The sequence below is a fragment of the Garra rufa genome, chromosome 6 (assembly GCF_049309525.1).
Source record: "Garra rufa chromosome 6, GarRuf1.0, whole genome shotgun sequence".
In the NCBI taxonomy this organism is placed as follows: Eukaryota; Metazoa; Chordata; class Actinopteri; order Cypriniformes; family Cyprinidae; genus Garra; species Garra rufa.
Genome location: NC_133366.1, coordinates 30,945,366 through 30,965,082, shown reverse-complemented (window position 1 = coordinate 30,965,082; position 19,717 = coordinate 30,945,366). Strand labels below are relative to the sequence as shown.

The following is a 19,717-nucleotide window of genomic DNA, read 5'->3' as shown; positions in this document are numbered from 1 at the left end:
CATTACATGGGAGTAAAACTAACTGCTAAGACACTGACTAAATAAACATGGAAAAACTGGCTTGTCTGCAACAAAAAGTTTTTTGGTGTAAATGTAAACAAACTAATCACATCATATTAACTTAACAAATATGACTTTAAATTTTAAATCAAGATTTGGCATCCAGTTGGAACTGACTACAGTAGTCAACATTCGAAGTGGATCAAAAAAGTTAATCAAAAGTTGTCCTAAGATAAGAATGGGTATTCTTTTTGGTTTTAGGACAAATTTGATGAAAGGTTTTGATCCACTTCGAATGTTGACTACTGTATAACAAGTGTACCTAAGAGGAAAGCCAAATGTCTCAACTGCTTCTTGAAAAAACTGTAAGGCAGTAGCAGCAAGGTTGTTAGGTGCAGCTCCAAGGTACATTATCTATTGAGAAAAGAAAAATGTTATGCTGGATTGTGACGTAATGAATTGTAAATATAAATTTGGTAAAGAGAGCATTACCTTGCGTGAATAGCCATCCACACCTCCAAAGATGACAATATTGTAGCTGAAACAAATGTTCACACAAATGTTTTAAATAGCATATTCCTCAACCTGATAGCACACATTTATCTGGCAGATATCTGGTACATAACATCTGCTATGTAAACACATGTGCTTAACATCTTTAAAAAAACAGTTTTACATCATTCTAATTCATAAACATCTTACTGATGTCTTCTAGATGTCTATAGGAAATCTAACAGCAGATATCTCCAAGATTGCAGAAGAGCAAACAATGTAAAGCGGATGTTATTGCAGACATCTGCCTAATGAATGTGCTATCAGGGCAATAACTGCAACAGGAAATAACATTAAAGGGATACTCCACCTAACAAATAAAAATCATTTATTCATCTTTGAGTTGTTCCAAATCTGTTTACATTATTTTCTCCTGAAAAAAACTAAAAGAAAGATACTTGGAAAAACGCTTACAACCAGACAAAGGGGGTTGGGGGCAATATCTGTCTGGTTATAAGCATTTTTCCAAATATCTTTCTCTGCGTTCATCATAACAAAGTAATTTAAACAGGTAAATTTCTTTTTTTCTTTTTTTTTTTTTTTAACACATGAACTCAACAAGCTTACCGGATCAATTTATGGTTGGTGTCGATGTGCATTAATGACCTAGGACTGGACACCGAGTAGGTCCTTCGTACAACGCAGCCCAGCTGTGTCATTCGACACATGACTCCCACTGTATCAACGCGATGCATTGCGGCTCTGACCCGTTCGAACTGCACTTTGTGTCCACGAGCTTTTAACGCTGCTCTCATCATTCTGTATCCACAATGAGGCATGTGTAGCTTTACATCTCTAACACAATCATCTAACTCTTCATCTGTGAGCTTGCTATATTGTGCCCGAACTGACAGGTTATTTTCAGCCAGTCTTCTGAACACTGTGCGTGAGCTTACTCCAAGCAAGTTAGCAATGGCTGGAATGGTGCAGTTCATGTCTAGGAGATGTGAAAGGTAATTTGGTGATATTATGAAACGTGGCCGTCCCATTGACCCTGGCTCCTGTAGAACAGTTACAGCACGGGTCTCCCTGTCTGACAGGTTTTGTTGAATAACTCTGAGCAGTCCAGTGATGGCTTCTACAACATCTTGTGGGACAGGGACGATATTTGAAACCGCACTTAAAAAGACAAACTCTTGCGAGCAGATGAACTCCAGATAGTCCGTGTCAAGAGGCACGCGTCCAACAGCATCCTCCAGACGTGAACGCAGTCTTTCCAATATAAAATCCAAAAGCAAGCGCTGAAGTTAAAACACAATATATTAAAATACCTTAGCCTTACTAGTAAAAAAAATGAAACTAAAATAAAGTGACAACACGTAAAAACACAAAGGTCAAGATAATCATAATGTTTGTTTATTTACCCTTTGGTCCATTTTGGCAAATTTGCGTGTGTAGCCTCGGTCTACCTGTTGCAACTTGCAATAGTCTCAGCAAGACTCGCTTTCACCACCTGCTGGTGAAGCGGAAAGCAACAGGCGTCGATTTTGTATCGATGCTCAATTGCTCTTCCTGCCATACCCGGATGTGTAGCATCGAATTGCTTGGCGAATTTGAATCGGTGAATTTTTGGAAGCGAAATAATATGCACCGAAATGTCCTGTCAAGTATCAAACATTCTATTGAAATTATTTAGTATTGAAATTTTGAACACTGCAATTGTTAAATTTGTATTTTAAAATAATATGAATATTTAATATTGAAATTGTAAACAATGCAATAGTAAAAGTCGTATTTTAAAATAATCTGTATTATTAACATTGAAAATTTTACAAATGAAATTTTATGTTTCCACTTGAAAAATTCGCAGCCTAAATATCCACCCATGTTGAATTGCACAACCTTACAATGCAAGCACTGTTAATACGATGCATTTTATTTCAGTTAGTGGTATACAGCACCCTGTTTTGCTTCAAAAACATTTGTCAGTAATTTACTTCCATATTATTTACTTGTATCTGCCGTCAGACTATCTGAAACATTGTTGTAAAACATTGCTGAGGGTTGTGTCTTGCTTTGGATTTGACTGATTGATTGTTTCTTGCCATAATATGAATTTATGCAGTAGTTGTAGTAGCACTAATAAAGGCTATTGACTGTGTACCCTCATTCCTCTGATGGCCTAAAGCACATTGAGTCTTAAATGTCTTTAATTAAATTTTGACAAGGCACATCTGTGAACTGAAAACCATTGTAATAACAGTAAACAGTACATAGTGAACAGGTGACTACCTTGTGTATCTGATGAGAGAATGCCATGAGTGTGCCAAGCTATCATCAAAGCTAAATGTAGCTAATTTGAACAGTCTAAAATATTCTGGGTTGTTTAACACTTTTTTTTCGTTTACTACACAATTCCATATGCGTTCTTTCATTGGCTGCTCTTGACTAAAGATTTGTTGGTAACACTTTGCAATAAGGTTCATTAATTAGGGTTCATTATTAATGCATTAACTAATATTAACTAACAATGAGCAATACACTCTTAAAAATAAAGGTGCTTCACGATGCCATAGAAGAACCTTTTTTGTCTAAATTGTTCCATAAAGAACCTTTCTGTTTCACAAAAGGTTATTTGCGGCAAAATAAGCTTCTTTAGATCATAAAAAGGTAAGAAAGAGATGGTTCTTTAAAGAACCTTTGACTGAATGGTTCTTTGTGTAACCAAAAATGGTTCTTCTATGGCATCGCTGTGAAGAACCTTTTAAAGCACCTTTATTTTTAAGAGTGTACATTTGTTACAGGATTTATTAATCTTAACACAAGTACAACTGTTCATTGTTAGTTATAGTAGCTCAAGCTTTGTATTTTAATAATGTATTTGTAAATATTGAAATTAATATGAACTGAGATATTGACAAATATTTTTCATTAGTTCATGAAGTCTGTGACTTTTGCTGCTTGTTATAGAACTCCATTGAGTATCTCAAGGCTGAGTACTAGGACCATTACTTTTCATTATTTACGTTACTCTTGGGAGATATCATCAGGAAACATTGTGCTAGCTTTCACTGTTATGCTGATACTCAGCTCTATATTTCATCGTGGCCTGACGAAAAAACATGCCAATTTGCAAAAGTAAAGGAATGCGTAGTTGATATAAAAAACTGGATGACTGGTAAATTCTTGCTTAATTCTGAAAAAAAAAAAAAAAACAACAACAGATGTGTTAATTATCTGACCAAAAACCTCAGCATTTAATAACTAAGAACACTATCTAACACTTGATGGCTGCTCTGTCAATTCTTTGTCATCAGTTAGGAACCTATGTGTGCTATTTAATAGCCATCTTTCCTTCGAAAGCTATGTTTCTGGCATTTGTAAAACTGCATTTTTCCATCTCATAAATAAATCTAAATTACGACCTATGCTCTCAATGTCAAATGCAGAAACGTTAATTCATGACCTCAAGATTAAATTAGTGTAATGCTTTATTGTGTTGCTCTGCACACTTAAACTGGGGGCAGCCGTGGCCTAATGGTTAGAGAGTTGGACTTGTAACCCAAAGGTTGCAGGTTCGAATCTCAGGTCCGGCAGGGATTGTAGGTGGGGGGAGTGAGTGTACAGCGCTCTCTTCACCCTCAATACCACGACTGAGGTGAGTCCCTTGAGCAAGGCACCGAACCCCCAACTGCTCCCCGGGCGCCGCAGCAATGGCTGCCCACTGCTCCGGGTGTGTGTTCACGGTGTGTGTGTGTGTTCACTACTGTGTGTGTGCACTTGGATGGGTTAAATGCAGAGCACAAATTCCTAGTATGGGTCACCATACTTGGCCTCCCTTCACCTCCTTTCCTTTTCTTAAACTCCAGCCGGTAGAGCCCTGCATTTGAGCCCGAGCCCGTCGGGGCCCGACTTTTTTTTATGCCCCTAGGGCCGGGCTTCGGGCCAATTTTCACGTCATAACTTGCACGCATATCGGGCCTGCTTTAGAAAAAAACTTTAAATAAAGTCTAATGAGATTTAATGCATGCGGTCCGGAAGCGCCAGTGATGCCTAACTCGCGCATAGCAGAGTATGAGCGGAGCGTGGAGTGGAGCGGTGTGATTTTGAATGGAGGAAGGAGCGGATTTTTTAAAAGTCGGAGCGTCATGGTTTTCACTCTCTCCAAGAGCGCTCCACCACCGCTCCATCATGAGTACAATTCATGCCAATGGTCCGTAATATAACTGCACATTTCGGCAACGCTTGACGTCACCCTTTCAAAATCAATGGGAAGCGTTGACGCTGACGTCCCGTGTGAACACAAAGCAGGAAATCATATGTTAAACATGTTTAGCTAGCTTGATAGAGATGGATCACTCAAATCAGAAATAATGTGATCTGTAGGTAAAATAACTGACGAAAACGTATTATTTTCATTACAAACTTTGCACTGGATAAAGCAGCAATACTCTTTTAATGCTGACAATTATTAGCTGTGGTCGGAACAAATATTGCACACTAGTGTTTGAAACTCTCCTGTTATTTTATTTTATGAACAGGAGTGTTACATTTCAAACATACTGAATTTTTTTGACGCGGAGCGGTGTTTCTGATATCAGTGAGCGAGGAGTGGAGCTGGAGCGGAGCGATTATTAAATGCAAGGAGCGCGGGGGGAAATTGTTGCCGCTCCACTCCGCTCACATACTCTGCGCAGCACAGAGATTTCCAGCCACTTGGTAAAGTTGTTTTTTTGAAGTTTTCTATATTATTATTTATTCTTTATATATTTGTTCATTATTCGTTTACTTTACCACTGCGACTTTGTATGTTCCGGTTTTGCGCAGCAGAACTGCCTGCCCTGTTTGAAATGCCTTTGTTCTGAGATGGTGATAATAAACTTTAAATCTAACATTGTGATATATTGATGTTTGTTTTATATCTGTGGATTGCATCGTAGACTAGTCAAGTGTTGATTTGATATATAGGTTAAATTGAGTAAACTCACTGTGGACCACATACCGCTTGGATATCGATGTCACTTAAAAAACTAAAGCTTACATTTAAAAAACAAACAAACAAACAAACAAAAAACTCCAAACATTTCTCTAAATTGTTCTGATAAAAAAAATGAAACGAAAAAACATAAACTTTCTATTAAATACAAATCTGGTCTATTTTAATGGTTGTATGAGCTGTTTGGCGGAAAAAAGACGGGCTTCGGGTCGGACTCGGGCCAAAAATTTTGATAAGCTGTCGGACAAGGGCCGGGCTACAGCCTGTGCGTCTCGGGCCAGGGCCGGGGCTTAGATTTAAGGCCCGTGCGGGGCTCTACCAGCCTGTCCAAAATGCAGCAGCTAGAGTTCTTACTAGAACCAGTATGACCGCATTAGACTGGTTTTGTCAATACTTGATTGCACAGATATTGTCTGAGCTGAACTGAGCTGGACGATGACATTACTAAATCAATGATGAACTGACTTTAACTGAAAACTGGGTGTTTACTATTTTCCCATTTAGTACTGTAAAACTGTTTTAACAATCTGTATTGTCAAAAGCACATTATAAATAAAGGTGACTTGACTTGAATTTGAAAAGCTTGTTGCTCTTGGTCTTGCTGTTAAATTGAATGTAAAAATATACAGTATAGGCTACCATCTCGTTTTCTTTGAGAACTGTCATTAGACTGTAGAAAAGTTAAAACTAGAAAAAGAACTACAAAAGAAAAGTTCAGTATAAATTAATATAATTAAGATAAAACTCTGTGTCTGTCCATTTGTCTGGAGTAAATACCCCATCATGCCAAATGACGTCTGACCGAGAACAACATTTTATCTTTTTATGAGCTAACATAAATTTGCCATAGTAACATCTAACTTAATCACTTGCATTTTCAGTCTGATGCACTTTACTTCCTTATTCATTCATGGTATTCATTTCATAGATGTGTTAACTACTCTTATTTTTTGTTAATAACATTCATTACAATTGTGGTAATAATACTGTACAAATTATGTTAATATCTCACGAATACTTCAAATTGGTCAGTTGACAAGCTCCCTCGAATTTGCATTATTCATTTAACAATTGTCTTTGTGTGACCAAAACTCACTCATTATTAATTTGATGCCACCTGTGGGAAACCACATAGAAGTATAATGATATACTATACAATTGTACAGCATATGCTAGGGCATTCCAGGGCCCAGTTTTATGGTTGCCGTATGACCTCTAGATAGAACAGCAGTGGCTGAAACAAAGAAAGGCCACAAAGATCCATAGAAATACATTTTTGTTATTAAAATTTCAGTTTCAATGTATTTTCACCCTCTGTTAAAACAGAAATAAATTACATTTCTTTAACATTACATTTACATACACTGGACAAATATTGATATGGAAGAGACAAAGGGCACCCAACAAAGAACAAGAAAAATTTATTTACAGCATATTGAAATCATATTCAGAAAAGCATAAAGTACATTAAAACAGTGGTCACCATTAGTTGAAGCACAGAAGTTTTACAGGTGGAGACCTAACATTGTCAGTGTGGCCAAAGAGTTTTTAGTAAAGATACTCAAACATGCGTGATGCTTTAAAAATGTAATGAGCTAGTTTGGTTCCAGACTAAAACTAATTTTAGACAGAGAAGATTAATTTTACAGAGGTACTTATTTTGAACTCCAATTTAGTCCAGGACTATTCTGGGACTGACAAAAGAGAAAGTGTGAAGGCAGAAAAGACAAAATGAAGGAGACCATAAAGACATTAGAGCAATTGGTGCAAGATGTCATCTACTGCTTTTAATACTTTTTCCACTCTACGTCGTCAGGTGGGTTCATCTCTACTTTTCGTTTACCAACATCCACCCAATTGGTGCTGAGGACTGTGCCTCCTGATTCCATCTATGGGAGAATATAGAAAATTTACAATTTTTCCCATGTTACCCACAGCTGAAATGAAGACAAATGTGTCATCTGCATAAATGACAGCGGCTCAGATTTTTGTAGACTATCATTCTTTGAAGTGTAAACACATGGAATCTTGTTCATTGAGCAAGGACTGATAGAACCGGACCATTAAATTAAATTAATTTCTTTTTTTTTTTTTTTCACACAGTTATCAAACTTTTGAGATCAAAAACATGCTTTTTATATTCTACATAATCAAATTTTAGGTTTATCAACTCTAATTTGGTCTTAATTTTCACACAAATTAATAACATCTAAAAAATGTGGACAGTTGACATGACAACATCAAGAGATATCAAAATCTTTATACATACATGGGCAACCTCAACTACTTACAAAGGACTTGTTCATTGCCCGCTTGACCTCATCTGAACCATCTGAGTAGATTTGCTGGAACAGCTTGTTGAGAGCAGCGTCCCCCTCCAGCTTCTCATTCTTTTCCTCCTCTTTTATTTCACCTACCACCTTGTCCCAGTTGCGTGTGTAGTGGGACGATGATGGATACTGGTCTGCTAAATTTAGAAGGAGATAACAAATGTAAAACAACAACAACAATAAACTTTAGCATACACATGAGAGAAAATGATAGCAAGATTCTGTGTGCTTTTCAGTACTGACCGGGAGTAAATTGCTTCACAGTCGGCAGTGTGCCTTCTCCCTGCAGTTTCTCCCACTGTATAGCTGCAGTCTTCTTCATCTTAATCTCTATCTGTAAAACATAAGACAGGGAAAAATGACAGTATTAGAGATCAAGTGCCTCTCTCAGAAAATGCACATCTTAGGAATATCATTAGGATTGTCCATGACAATCTGTTAGGGTGTGTTAAATAGAAACAGCTAAAATCTTAGCTTAAAGGGACACACAATAGAAACAAGAGGTCTGGCGTTGACATTTTTAGGGATGTGAATCTTAAATGTAATTGGTTCTTGTTCCTCTTAACAATTCCAATTTTGTAGAGGTTCCATTAAACATTTGGGAATATATATTTTGAAAAAAAAAAAAAAAAATAATAATTTGATGGCCAAATTAAATTTAAATAAAAAATGTACTTAAAATGCTATAATACAGTGTAATAGTGGGCTAAGCCTACATATTAAACAACAATACTAAAACAAAAAAGACAGAAAAAATTTAATAAACATCAACAAGAACTATAGATTGAAAAGCAGTGTTGTGGTGCTATTGAATAAGCAGTACACTCAGAAAATCATAGTACTGTACTTGGGTGTTCCTCTTATAGCGGCAGATGAATACATTTGGAGTACTGTATTTTTTTTTTTTTTTTTTAATCTTAGTTCCCAACCTTTACAGCATGCCTAGAATAATATTGGCACCCTGGTAAATAGAACCAAAAAGGACAGTGCATTTTGTGTGTATTTATTTATTACTTCTCCTTAGTATTCAAACATTCATAAAAGTCCAACTTTTAATTGGAGTACAATTGAACAAAAAAGTTTTTCTCAAATATGTGTGCCAGAAATATAGGCACCCATTTATATTATGATTAGTAAAAATCTAACAAATAGGCCTATATTCCCATTCACACTGAGAGTTCATCTTAGTAATTAAGAACACTTGGTAAGATGGCTTTCCGTTTCACTGGGTTCTAAATATGAGGTGACACAGGAAAAATTCTATATTTATTTATCACTATGGTAAAGATCCAAAAATAAGTCATGACGTGTGACATGATCACCTGGACAAATCAGGAAATGGCTATAATAAAATACTTTAATGATTGAAATACTCGTTTTCACAATCTTGGCAATAATTAAGACGTTTAAATCAACTGGAGAGGAAAGAGGATGTATTTCCATACTTTCCCCACAAAGAGTAAGGAGTGAAAATAGCCAAAAAACTATAAGGAACACATCTGGAGAAATTCAGACTCTTGCTCGTGTTTATGAATCCATGAATGGATTTAAAAAAAAACAAACAACAGGACTTGCTATTCTCCCTAGGAGCAGGTATCCAGCAAAGATTACTCTGTTTACACCTGGTACTAGGATGCATTTTGGTCGATCAGATCACAAGTAGACGAAACATATTGCCATTTATACCTGGTGTTTTAATCAGTGTCTTTTGTACACTTTCGACCACTTCCCTAATTCTTTTGAGGGGAGGGTTTATGGGCAGGTGTATGTACAATCTATGTATTATTTTTTCAGTTTTTTTTTTTTTTTTTTTTAAATTTAATATTAAAATAAGAAAAACTAGGAAATTTAGTTTTTTGAATAGACAGATTGAATATTCTACATGTGAGTGGGAATGAAATGCCAGGTGAACATCAAACTGCCATCATCAGTTCTTCTTCAGTTTCATGCGGCAGAATAATAGCCTTCTGCTGCTGCAGTTGTACAGATTCTTAATGCATTGCAACTACATTCAATCTTTTTCTCATTAAACTAACAGACTGACGAATGGCTCAACACAACCCGTACTGGGGTAGAGCCTATATAGACTTTCTTTTCAAATTCACCTATAGCTTTTCAATTAGATTTATTTGAAGGCCAGATTATCAAATTGAAAATTGAACAGGGCCAATGTGGTGGGGGGCGTATAAGATTAGAATCTAAACTGAAATGCATATTCAGCAGTAAAATTAACTAATATTACAAACACCAACAATCCGTGTATCATTCGTCCTTTCCATTTTCAATTGATAAATGAAAATCAAAAAATGAAAATCTGATTGTTTTTTTTGTTATTTGATTTTGAATCAGAAACGAAAAATGATAATTGTCTTGTTTTTCATATTTTAAAATTTCGTTTTGGATCAAAAATACAAAATTGAAAAGGGTCCACACAACAGAATCTGTTTTTAATATTTAATTGCTGGGTTGTGCGTCACCCTATGGAAGCCCTTCCGCCACTGAATACTTTCTGGCAAAGCTCCGCCACTCCGCCACTGACACTTTCTGGCAAAGCACAATAGGAAAGGAGATCTTGTCTTGTTAAAACGACATATTATGTCATAAAAACAATATGATTTCCTGTTATAGAAAATATATGATAACATGTGAGCGAGCTAGGCGATTGTCCGCGCTGCCTTCGCCACAGTCCTGACATAAAGGAGGATCTGCACGCTGCTGAAATTATAGAAATTAACTGTTTTAAGTATTTAATGTAATGGTTTCAGTTGTAGCAGCATGTTTATTAGGATTAATCTGTCTACAATAACTGCACTCAGACCCAGAGGATATGACTAACAGCAAATCCAAATACTAACCGAAAGAAAAAAAGAGAAATGACAAACGATTTGAATGTATTATGAGGATGATGATGATGATGAGGATTTCGTTCTGTTTTAAAATGGGAAAAACATAAGCCAGAATTTTCGGATTTTTTTGTTTGTTCATTTTTCGTCCTTACTGTCTGTACCATCATGCAGAATAAATGTTCGTCTGATGTACCGCTCTGTAGTCACAATAACGTTAATGGTTGGCTATATTTCTTGCAAATATACATCTCATATAAAGCGCAACACTGCAATTCTCGGGTGGGCGGATTACAGAGGAAATAAATATAAATGTCTTCTTTATTTTATGTACTTCCACAATAACAACACAACGTTATAAAATGCTTTTGTAAAAATACAGGGTGCGCTGTCGCAATGTCTATAGACAGCTTGAAAGGTCTACTTCAATAAAACAATAGAAAACAAATTGTGTTCATTTAATTCGTATAAATCCAACAAGAGGTAGTGTTCAGTCTTTCTCGTGTGAGTTCATTATCTGTAACCTGTACCATTGTGCCTACACCCAGAGCCAGCGCAGCCTATTTCCACAGTGTAAAGCCTGGAATTTAACCCAGGAGAACAACCCGATGCCATCGCTAAAGATATAATGTAATAATATATAATAAATAGTATATAATTTATATATAATCAGACTAAGTATCAAGGGCGCCTATGTTAAACAAATATTAAAGCAATAGCTCATTTGTTTTACCCATGAACAAAAATACGAAATAATAATAATAATAATAATAATAATAATAATAATAATAATAATAATAATAATAAGATATGATTATTAGGCGTATTATAATTTTTATATAATATTTCTTTAATTCTTTCTGCTCGTATTTCGATTTGCAGTTACATCAAACCTAAGTGATCCAAATAAATATCCCAAGCTTAGAGTGGATTATTCAGAAATGTTGATAATCTTAAATGAGATTTTATTATTATTATTATTATTATTATTATTATTATTATTATAATATTATTATTATTATTATTATTATTATTATTATTATTATTATTATTATTATTATTATTATTAACCTATTATTATTATTTTGTTTTGTTTATGACTATAGACATAAGGTGCAACAGCGCACCCTGTATTTTTACAAAAGCATTTTGTTGTGTTGTTATTGTGGAAGAACATAAAATAAAGAAGACATTTATATTTATTTCCTCTGTAATCCGCCCACCCGAGAAGTGCAGTGTTGCGCTTTATATGTATGAGATGTATATTTGCAAGAAATATAGCCAACTATTAGGAAGAAACGTTATTGTGACTAATTTGCAGAGCGGTACACCAGACAAACATTTTTTCTGCATGATGGTACAGACAGTAAAGACGAAAAATGAACAAAAAATACAAAAATTCTGGCTTAATTTTTTCATTTAAAACAGATTTTTAAAAACCCATTTTAAAACAGAACAAAATCATCATAATAATCATCATCATAATACAATCAAATCGTTTGTCATTTCTCTTTATTTCTTTCGGATAGTATTGGATTTGCTGTTAGTCATATCCTCTGGGTCTGAGTGCAGTTATTGTAGACCGATTAATCCTAATAAACATGCTGCTACAATTGAAACCATTACATTAAATACTTAACACTAGGGCTGTGCGATATGGACAAAAGAAACCTATCACGATTTTCTTGAACAATATTGCGATTTCGATTTTAATCACGATTTTGACACACACAGACGTATTTTACAGTGTGAATCTGAAACATTTTTCCAAAGGAAAACAATTGGATCTTTATCAAAGACCTGTCTCTAGAACAGACCTATGGCAAAAAAAAAAAAAAAAAAAAAAAAAATGACACTTGCTGCTCCTCACCTAGTCCCCAGGAAACCAGAGCATCTTTCAAACCTTGAGACAGATTTTCCCCCGTGTGATCATCGAGAAAATATGCAGTTTGCAGGCATCGGCTTTTGATTTCAAAATCATCATTTATAAAGTGCACCGTCAAACTCAAGGCTCTGATGTTCTTAAACGTAAAAAATTTAGGAGCACAGTAAAAATTAAGAGCACATTCTAAACAATAATCAAAAAATCCGATAAAGAATTAGCCTTCCCGTTACGATTTGATATTTGTCTCCTTCAAGTGATTTACAAGGGAATTTTTTTTTTTTTACCTCTGTTTTTAGGGGGCTCAGAGGCGGCATGAGTGCAATCAAATTCATAAATTTATGTTGAGATTAATGTTTCAAATATAAAATTTTTAATCCAGAAATATCAAAGTTTTAAAAAACTGAATGGATCTGCCAGCAGGTGGCGGCAAGACACTGATTTAATTACTGAATCATATTCATTTGATTCGTTTGAACAGGATGGGTTATTCAGGAATTGAATTAAGCAAGTCTTTATGAATGGGAAATTGAATCATTTCACTAGCTTCCTTTAAAAACGCACATCCATTCATAAACCAAACACCGCTGTGTTTGAGTGGAGATGCGCAGTGACTCAGTTGTGACTTGTTTCAGACTACTTTTGAAGAAGAAATGGAGCAAAATCAGACAATAGCTCTTTTATAATCAACGACGCTCTCTATACTGCACAGTCAGTCTCTTATTTACACTCTCTACACTTTTTTATGAAAGGATTGGTGAGATAAGTCTGTGATGCATTAGGCTACTCAACGTTGCAAAAACACGTAGAAACCTTTGAAGCTCCGCTAAGCGCAAACACAAATATGCTGATCTGGTCAGTCGCACATGCTGCTCCTAAATATTTTTTCACAGTTGCACGTACAAATTTTTAGTCGCAGATGCGAGTGAAATAGTCGCACTGTAGAGCCCTGCTGGTTCCGAACGTGTTTGGGGTGTACCTTTTGTTCGTGTCGGACAGATTTTTTGTCATGCAAAGTCATAGACCTCTTTGTGACGCTGCCTCAGGTGTTGAAATAGGTTTGTTGTATTACTCTGTTACGCCGCAACGACAGACTAACAGGTCTTACAAATTACAGTACCTGCCTCTGTGATACATCAGCTTTCCTGTATCCGAAGTAGGCCTAATCTCCTGTTCTCACGCTGTGTTTAGGCATGCTGCATTGTGATTGATTCAAATAGCATACTGCGGGAAAGTATCGGTCGGGAGCGCGCAAAAAATCGTGCTGTTAGGCGATTTAGAAATCGCACATGTTCACATCGCGATTCCGATACGATTTCAATTAATCGCACAGCCCTACTTAAAACAGTGTATTTCTATAACTGCAGCAGCGTGCAGATCATCCTTTATGTCAGGACTGTGGCGAAGGCAGTGCAGACAATCGCATAGCTGGCTCACATGTTATCATATATTTTCTATAGCGGGAAATCATATCGTTTTTATGAGATAATATGTCGTTTTAACAAGACAAGATCTCCTTTCCTATTGTGCTTTGCCAGAAAGTGTCACAAATGAACCGAAACAAAAGTCAGAATTCTGACGTTTTTTCTTGCAATTGCGACTTTATATCTCGCAATTCTGACTATATATCTTATATATAAAACAATCAGATTTAAATTTTTTGATTTTCATTTATCAATTGAAAATGGAAAGGACGAATGATACACGGATTACCAACATCTATGAAAGTTTAAAATTAGTGTTGTCTGTCAAACAATTACAAAAAACAAAAACTAAATCACACTGTAACGGAGTGTGACAACAGAGTTGAGGATCCAAATGCAGGCTTAATTAGAAGCAGGGCTTTACAGCGCGACCATTTCAACCATATTTGCAACTGAAAACTACCGCGTGCGACAATGGAAAAAGTATTTAGGATCACCATGTGCGACTGACCCGATCAGCATATTTGTGTCTGCGATGAGGGGAGCTTTAAAGATTTCTACGTGTTTTTGCAACGCTGAGTAATGAATCAGACATATCTAACGAATCCTTTCATGAACAAAGTGTAGAGACAGTGTAAATAAGAGATTCAGTGTGCAGTGTAGAGAGCATCATTGATTGTAATGGAACTTTGTGAGATTGCAATGAACTAAGATGAGTGACAGCTTTTAGTTATTTTTAAGGGAGTTTGCAAATGTGATTTTGATAATACAACTGTTCAATAAACAAAGTTAATACTAAGTGACTTACATTGTCTGACTATAACTTGTGTTTTAAAAGGAACCTAGCAAAGTCAATGATTCAATTTCCCATTCATAAAAACAGTTACTGGCTATTCCTGAATGAATCAGTCGTTCAAACCTAGAGGTGGGCTGGACTATGAGTGAAACTACTGGCTCATCCTATTGGGTAATGGGCCACGCAGTGGATGCATATCTTACAATTAGAGGTCGACCGATATGGGTTTTTCTATAGCCGATGCCGATGTTTAGAGGTCAGGGTCAGCCGATGGCCGATATGTGCTGCCGATTTTTAGGGCCGATATCTTGAAGTTCTTCCCTTTATTTGCATGCTAAAATGTCACACTAATAATAAGTGGATGCACATCATTTCTAAACTTAACATCATGAACAATGAACACAATGAACCATCTTTCGGATCTTGATTTTGTGCACTGCACAGTATTATTATAAAAGATTTAACCAAAGTTAACCAAACAAATCGAACTGACCAAGTATTAAAGGTCCCACTTTACATTAGGTGACCTTAACAACTATGTATTTACATTTAAATTAATAATTTGGTACAGTGTACTTATTGTGTACATACTAGTGGTGGGCATAGATTAATTTTTTTAATCTAGATTAATCTAGATTAATTTTGGAATTAATCTAGATTAATCTAGATTAAAATGGCTAATTTGAATTCTGCCGAAGGCATTCAGAATGTGTGTGCTACCCAAATAATTACTAAAAGTAAGTCTTTGAGAACGGGTTTCTCAAGCCAGGTTGCGCATTAGACCAGGCGCTCATCTCCTGTTTCCAAAATGCTTCACAAACTGCTTGACAATTGCATTTACAACACAATTAACTATACAAACTTGCGTAACCAACTATTCCTACACTGCATGTACTGTACTTCTGAGTAAAAGGCTGCGCGACGTGCGCGTTGCAGTTAAATACACAGATGTGCAAGGGCATGGATATTAGTGGTGCAATGGATCACAAAACTCACGGTTCGGATAACATCACGGATTTTGAGTCACGGATCGGATAATTTTTCGGATCAGCAAAAAACAAACAAACAAAACAAAACAAAACAGTTTTTTTTTTTTTTTTCCAATTACTGAATGCTTACTTTAAGTACTTCTAATCCACAGCAAAAACTACTACCTGAACTCATAAAGTCAGTAACAAAACAAGAACAATTACACAAATATCAAGTGTAAATGAATACAACATAGTTACTAATAAAATCAATAACCCTAGAATTCAGGTGCGGAAATTTAATAATTAATTGTAAAATAACTAGTGCTTGTCACTGCAGGTATTTATAGGATGCTGTCTCTTTAAGGCCTAATGCACTTACCGAATACTGGCACGCATCTCTTTCTCAGCTGTTTCGGTTCACTGAAGACATAACCGACTGTGTTTACCAGAATACCAAAACGGGTATTAAGACATGACTTTGTATGTATGTTTTCGTTCAAAAAGAAGTTAAAGAGGAATCAATCTATGTGAATCGCGCCTCTCTCTCTCTCTCTGTGCGCGTACTGTGTTCAGGTGTGTGCGGCAGCGGTAAAAAATAAAAATAAAAATCAGCGTGCGTGTTCCCTTTTTAAATAGTTTGAATTGGTAAATTGGCAAGACAAAACATGTGCCAATTATAAACTTTGACTCTATGATGGTTAAATTTAACAGTTAATCCGCGAATCACATGCGTGCCGAACCGTGGGGGATCACGGATCATCTAAGATCCATTGCACCCCTAATGGATATCTGCGTGCATAGTCTTCGGTTAAACTGCGTTGCTTTTAGAAGCGTCAATTCAGTTGTTGCATATAGTTTAATGTCTTTATTTCAGCTTTATCAAAGTAAATTAAATTGGGCACGTGCCCCAGTAAAAAGGCCCTGAAGCAAACCCGGTGGCTTCGTAGCTGCATCCATGTCAGCACGTCTCGTTTGATGTGGTAATTTCACAGTAGGCTTACTCACAGGTTGAAGACTCGTTCTCGCCCCCTACAGTGCAATTCGGCTAGGTAGACATCCGCGCTAAAATATCAAGGTGAAAGTCATCATAGTTTGTCGCAGTTTAGACCCAGCTCCCAATCCAATTTTGAGAATAGATTAACGGCGATATTTTTTTTTATCGCCCGATAAGAGTCTCACGTTAACGCAGCACGTTAACGCCGATAACGGCCCACCTCTAGTACATACATGTTTTTACATTGTATTTATATATTTTTTAAAAACCTATATGTAATTACATTTGTAATTCATTTCTGTAATTACCACTGTTGAACCAACCCTTACACCCTAACCCACCCTGAAACCTACTCATGCCACCAAACCTGCCCCTAACCTTACCCATATCCCACCTTAATAGAAGCAAAAGTGTTTTGCAATGCAATATGACCACATTAAGTACATTGTACTTTAAGTACATAATAATTAAGGCCACCTAATATAAAGTGTGACCGTATTAAATATATAAAACAGATAATATAAAAACTGTTAATCGTTTACATAAAAGGTTAAGAGCTGAGATTAATGTGAAACTTTAATGTTTTAAATACAATTTTGAGTACAGAAATTTTAAATGATTTATATAACTGAGAGGACCTGCCAGCAGATGGCGGCAAGACACTGATTTAATTACTGAATCATGTCATTCATTTGATTCGTTCGAGCAGCTGATTCATTCCTGAATAAAGCAAATGACTCTCTTTATGAACGGGAAATTGAATCATTTCACTAGATTCGTTTAAAAACGCACGTTCATTCATAAACGAAACACCGCTGTGTTTAAATGGAGATGCACAGCGGCTCAGTTGTGACTTGTTTCAGAATACGTTTGATGACAAGAAAGAGCAAAATCTTACTTTTGACGACGAAATAAAGCAAAATCAGGCAATAGTGTAATCTGCCTGCCACCCACCCGCACCTGATTCTCTGATTTATCTAACCGCACACGATCGTCCTATTACAATTATTCTAATTCTTAGTTTTGTATGATGATATGATGAATGGATGGTTCATTTTAACAGCTGATCTTCACATCGCTGCACACTTATACAGGGTTAATCACTCGTGCTTTTAAGCCAAATCCATGCTGAATAAAATAACGTTTACTGACATCTGGACGTGACCGTTTTAAACTCGCAGTATATGAGGTGACGGAGAGGACTGTCGCATCAGGTGCAATCATCAAAATATATTTAAAAAGAAGCTCGCGCCAAGGTCCTGACCACATATCTCAGGTTCAGATTTTAGAAAATGTAGTTAATGTTTACAAAATATATTAAATAAATATATAAAACCGCTCTTCCGTTCCGATCAGAACATCAAACAGGTTCTCCCCACTCAGTGAAGCACCCACTGAGAAACCTGATGAAAGTGCTCTAGTAATTGGCGATTCTATTGGCGATTCTATTGTACGGAACGTGAAAATAGAGACACCAGCCACCATAGTCCAATGTTTACCGGGAGCCAGAGCGCCTGACATCTTGGCAAATTTAAAAGTGCTGGCTAATGCTAAACGTAAATTCAGTAAGATTGTTATTCACGTCGGCGCTAATGATGTTCGACTTCGCCAGTCGGAGATCACTAAAAATAATGTTAAAGAGGTGTGTGAACTTGCAAGTACGATGTCAGACACTGTAATATGCTCTGGTCCCCTCCCGGCTTACCGTGGTGACGAGATTCATAGTAGACTGTGGTCACTCCATGGCTGGATGTCAAAGTGGTGCCCGCGAAATAACATAGGTTTCATAGACAATTGGACAAGCTTTTGGGGCAGACCTGACCTGTTGAAAAGAGATGGTCTTCATCCCTCCGGATGTGGAGCATCTCTTCTATCTAGAAATATGGCACATAGTCTTAGAGTTTGCACTTGACTAACTGGGGCCCAGGTCAGGAAGCAGACAGACTGGCTAAACCGACCGTCTGCTAGCCGCCTCACGTCACAGAAATCAGTTATTTCTCAGCACATAGAGACCCTTTCAACTAGATATCACACTATAGAGACTGTGTCTGTTCCCCGAGCAAAAAAATACAAAAAACGCCTGAATCAAATCAAGACTAACAATTTAATTGATGTTCAACAAATAAAAAATATATATAATACAGAGAAACAATTGATAAAGCTTGGCTTATTGAATATCAGGTCCCTTTCTACGAAAGCACTTTTTGTAAATGATATGATCACTGATCATAAGCTAGATGTGCTCTGTTTGACAGAAACCTGGCTAAAACCAGACGATTACATTATTTTAAACGAGTCCACCCCCAAGATTACTGTTATAAACATGAACCGCGTCTAAAAGGTAAAGGAGGAGGTGTTTCTACTATTTATAGCAGTATTCTCAATGTCTCTCAGAGAACGGGCTTCAATTATAACTCGTTTGAAGTTATGGTGCTTCATATAGCATTATCCAGAGAAACAAGTACTAATGATAAATCCCCTGTGACGTTTGTGCTAGCAGATAAAGTCTTAATAGTGGGTGATTTTAACATCCATGTTGATAATGAAAAAGATGCATTAGGAACAGCATTTATAGATATTTTGAACTCTATTGGGGTTAGACAACACGTGTCAGGTCCTACTCATTGCCGAAATCATACTCTAGATTTAATACTGTCACATGGAATTTATACTGCTTCCAGCGTAGTTTTCCTTTTGAGCCACTAGGTGGCGCCTTTACTTTAATGTTTGACATTGTCATAGTAAATGACTTCTGACCTTAATAGCAGCCATCTTGCTGTACTCAGTTGATGCTGATAGCCACACAGTTAAGGCAGCTACCTTCAATCTATTCATTATTCCTGCAATCGGTTTATAGAAGCTTTGTCTGTAAGTACTAAAATGTTTACAAGTACTTTATATCCTTCTTATGTTGGATATTGGTGATGTTACTCATGACAAACTTATGTTTAGAGAGATTATTTTCAGAACAGTGCTACATACATCTACA

The 19,717-nt window shown here is 36.3% G+C and overlaps 1 protein-coding gene across 2 annotated transcripts in view; it reads right to left on the bottom strand.

Moving 5' to 3' along the window:
- Nucleotides 1–6,893: 6,893 nt before the first annotated feature.
- The window catches only part of sugt1 (SGT1 homolog, MIS12 kinetochore complex assembly cochaperone), a 69,210-nt gene continuing 56,386 nt past the window's right edge, over nt 6,894–19,717 (bottom strand). The window contains exons 11-13 of one of the 2 annotated variants that reach the window (XM_073842807.1): nt 8,062–8,152; nt 7,780–7,955; nt 6,894–7,377 (exon numbers count right to left, since the gene is read on the bottom strand). In XM_073842807.1, the coding sequence (XP_073698908.1) occupies nt 7,276–7,377; nt 7,780–7,955; nt 8,062–8,152 (369 nt within the window). In that variant the 3' untranslated portion in view covers nt 6,894–7,275. The remainder of the gene's footprint in view (nt 7,378–7,779; nt 7,956–8,061; nt 8,153–19,717) is intronic. The other variant, XM_073842808.1, reaches the window with a different exon arrangement.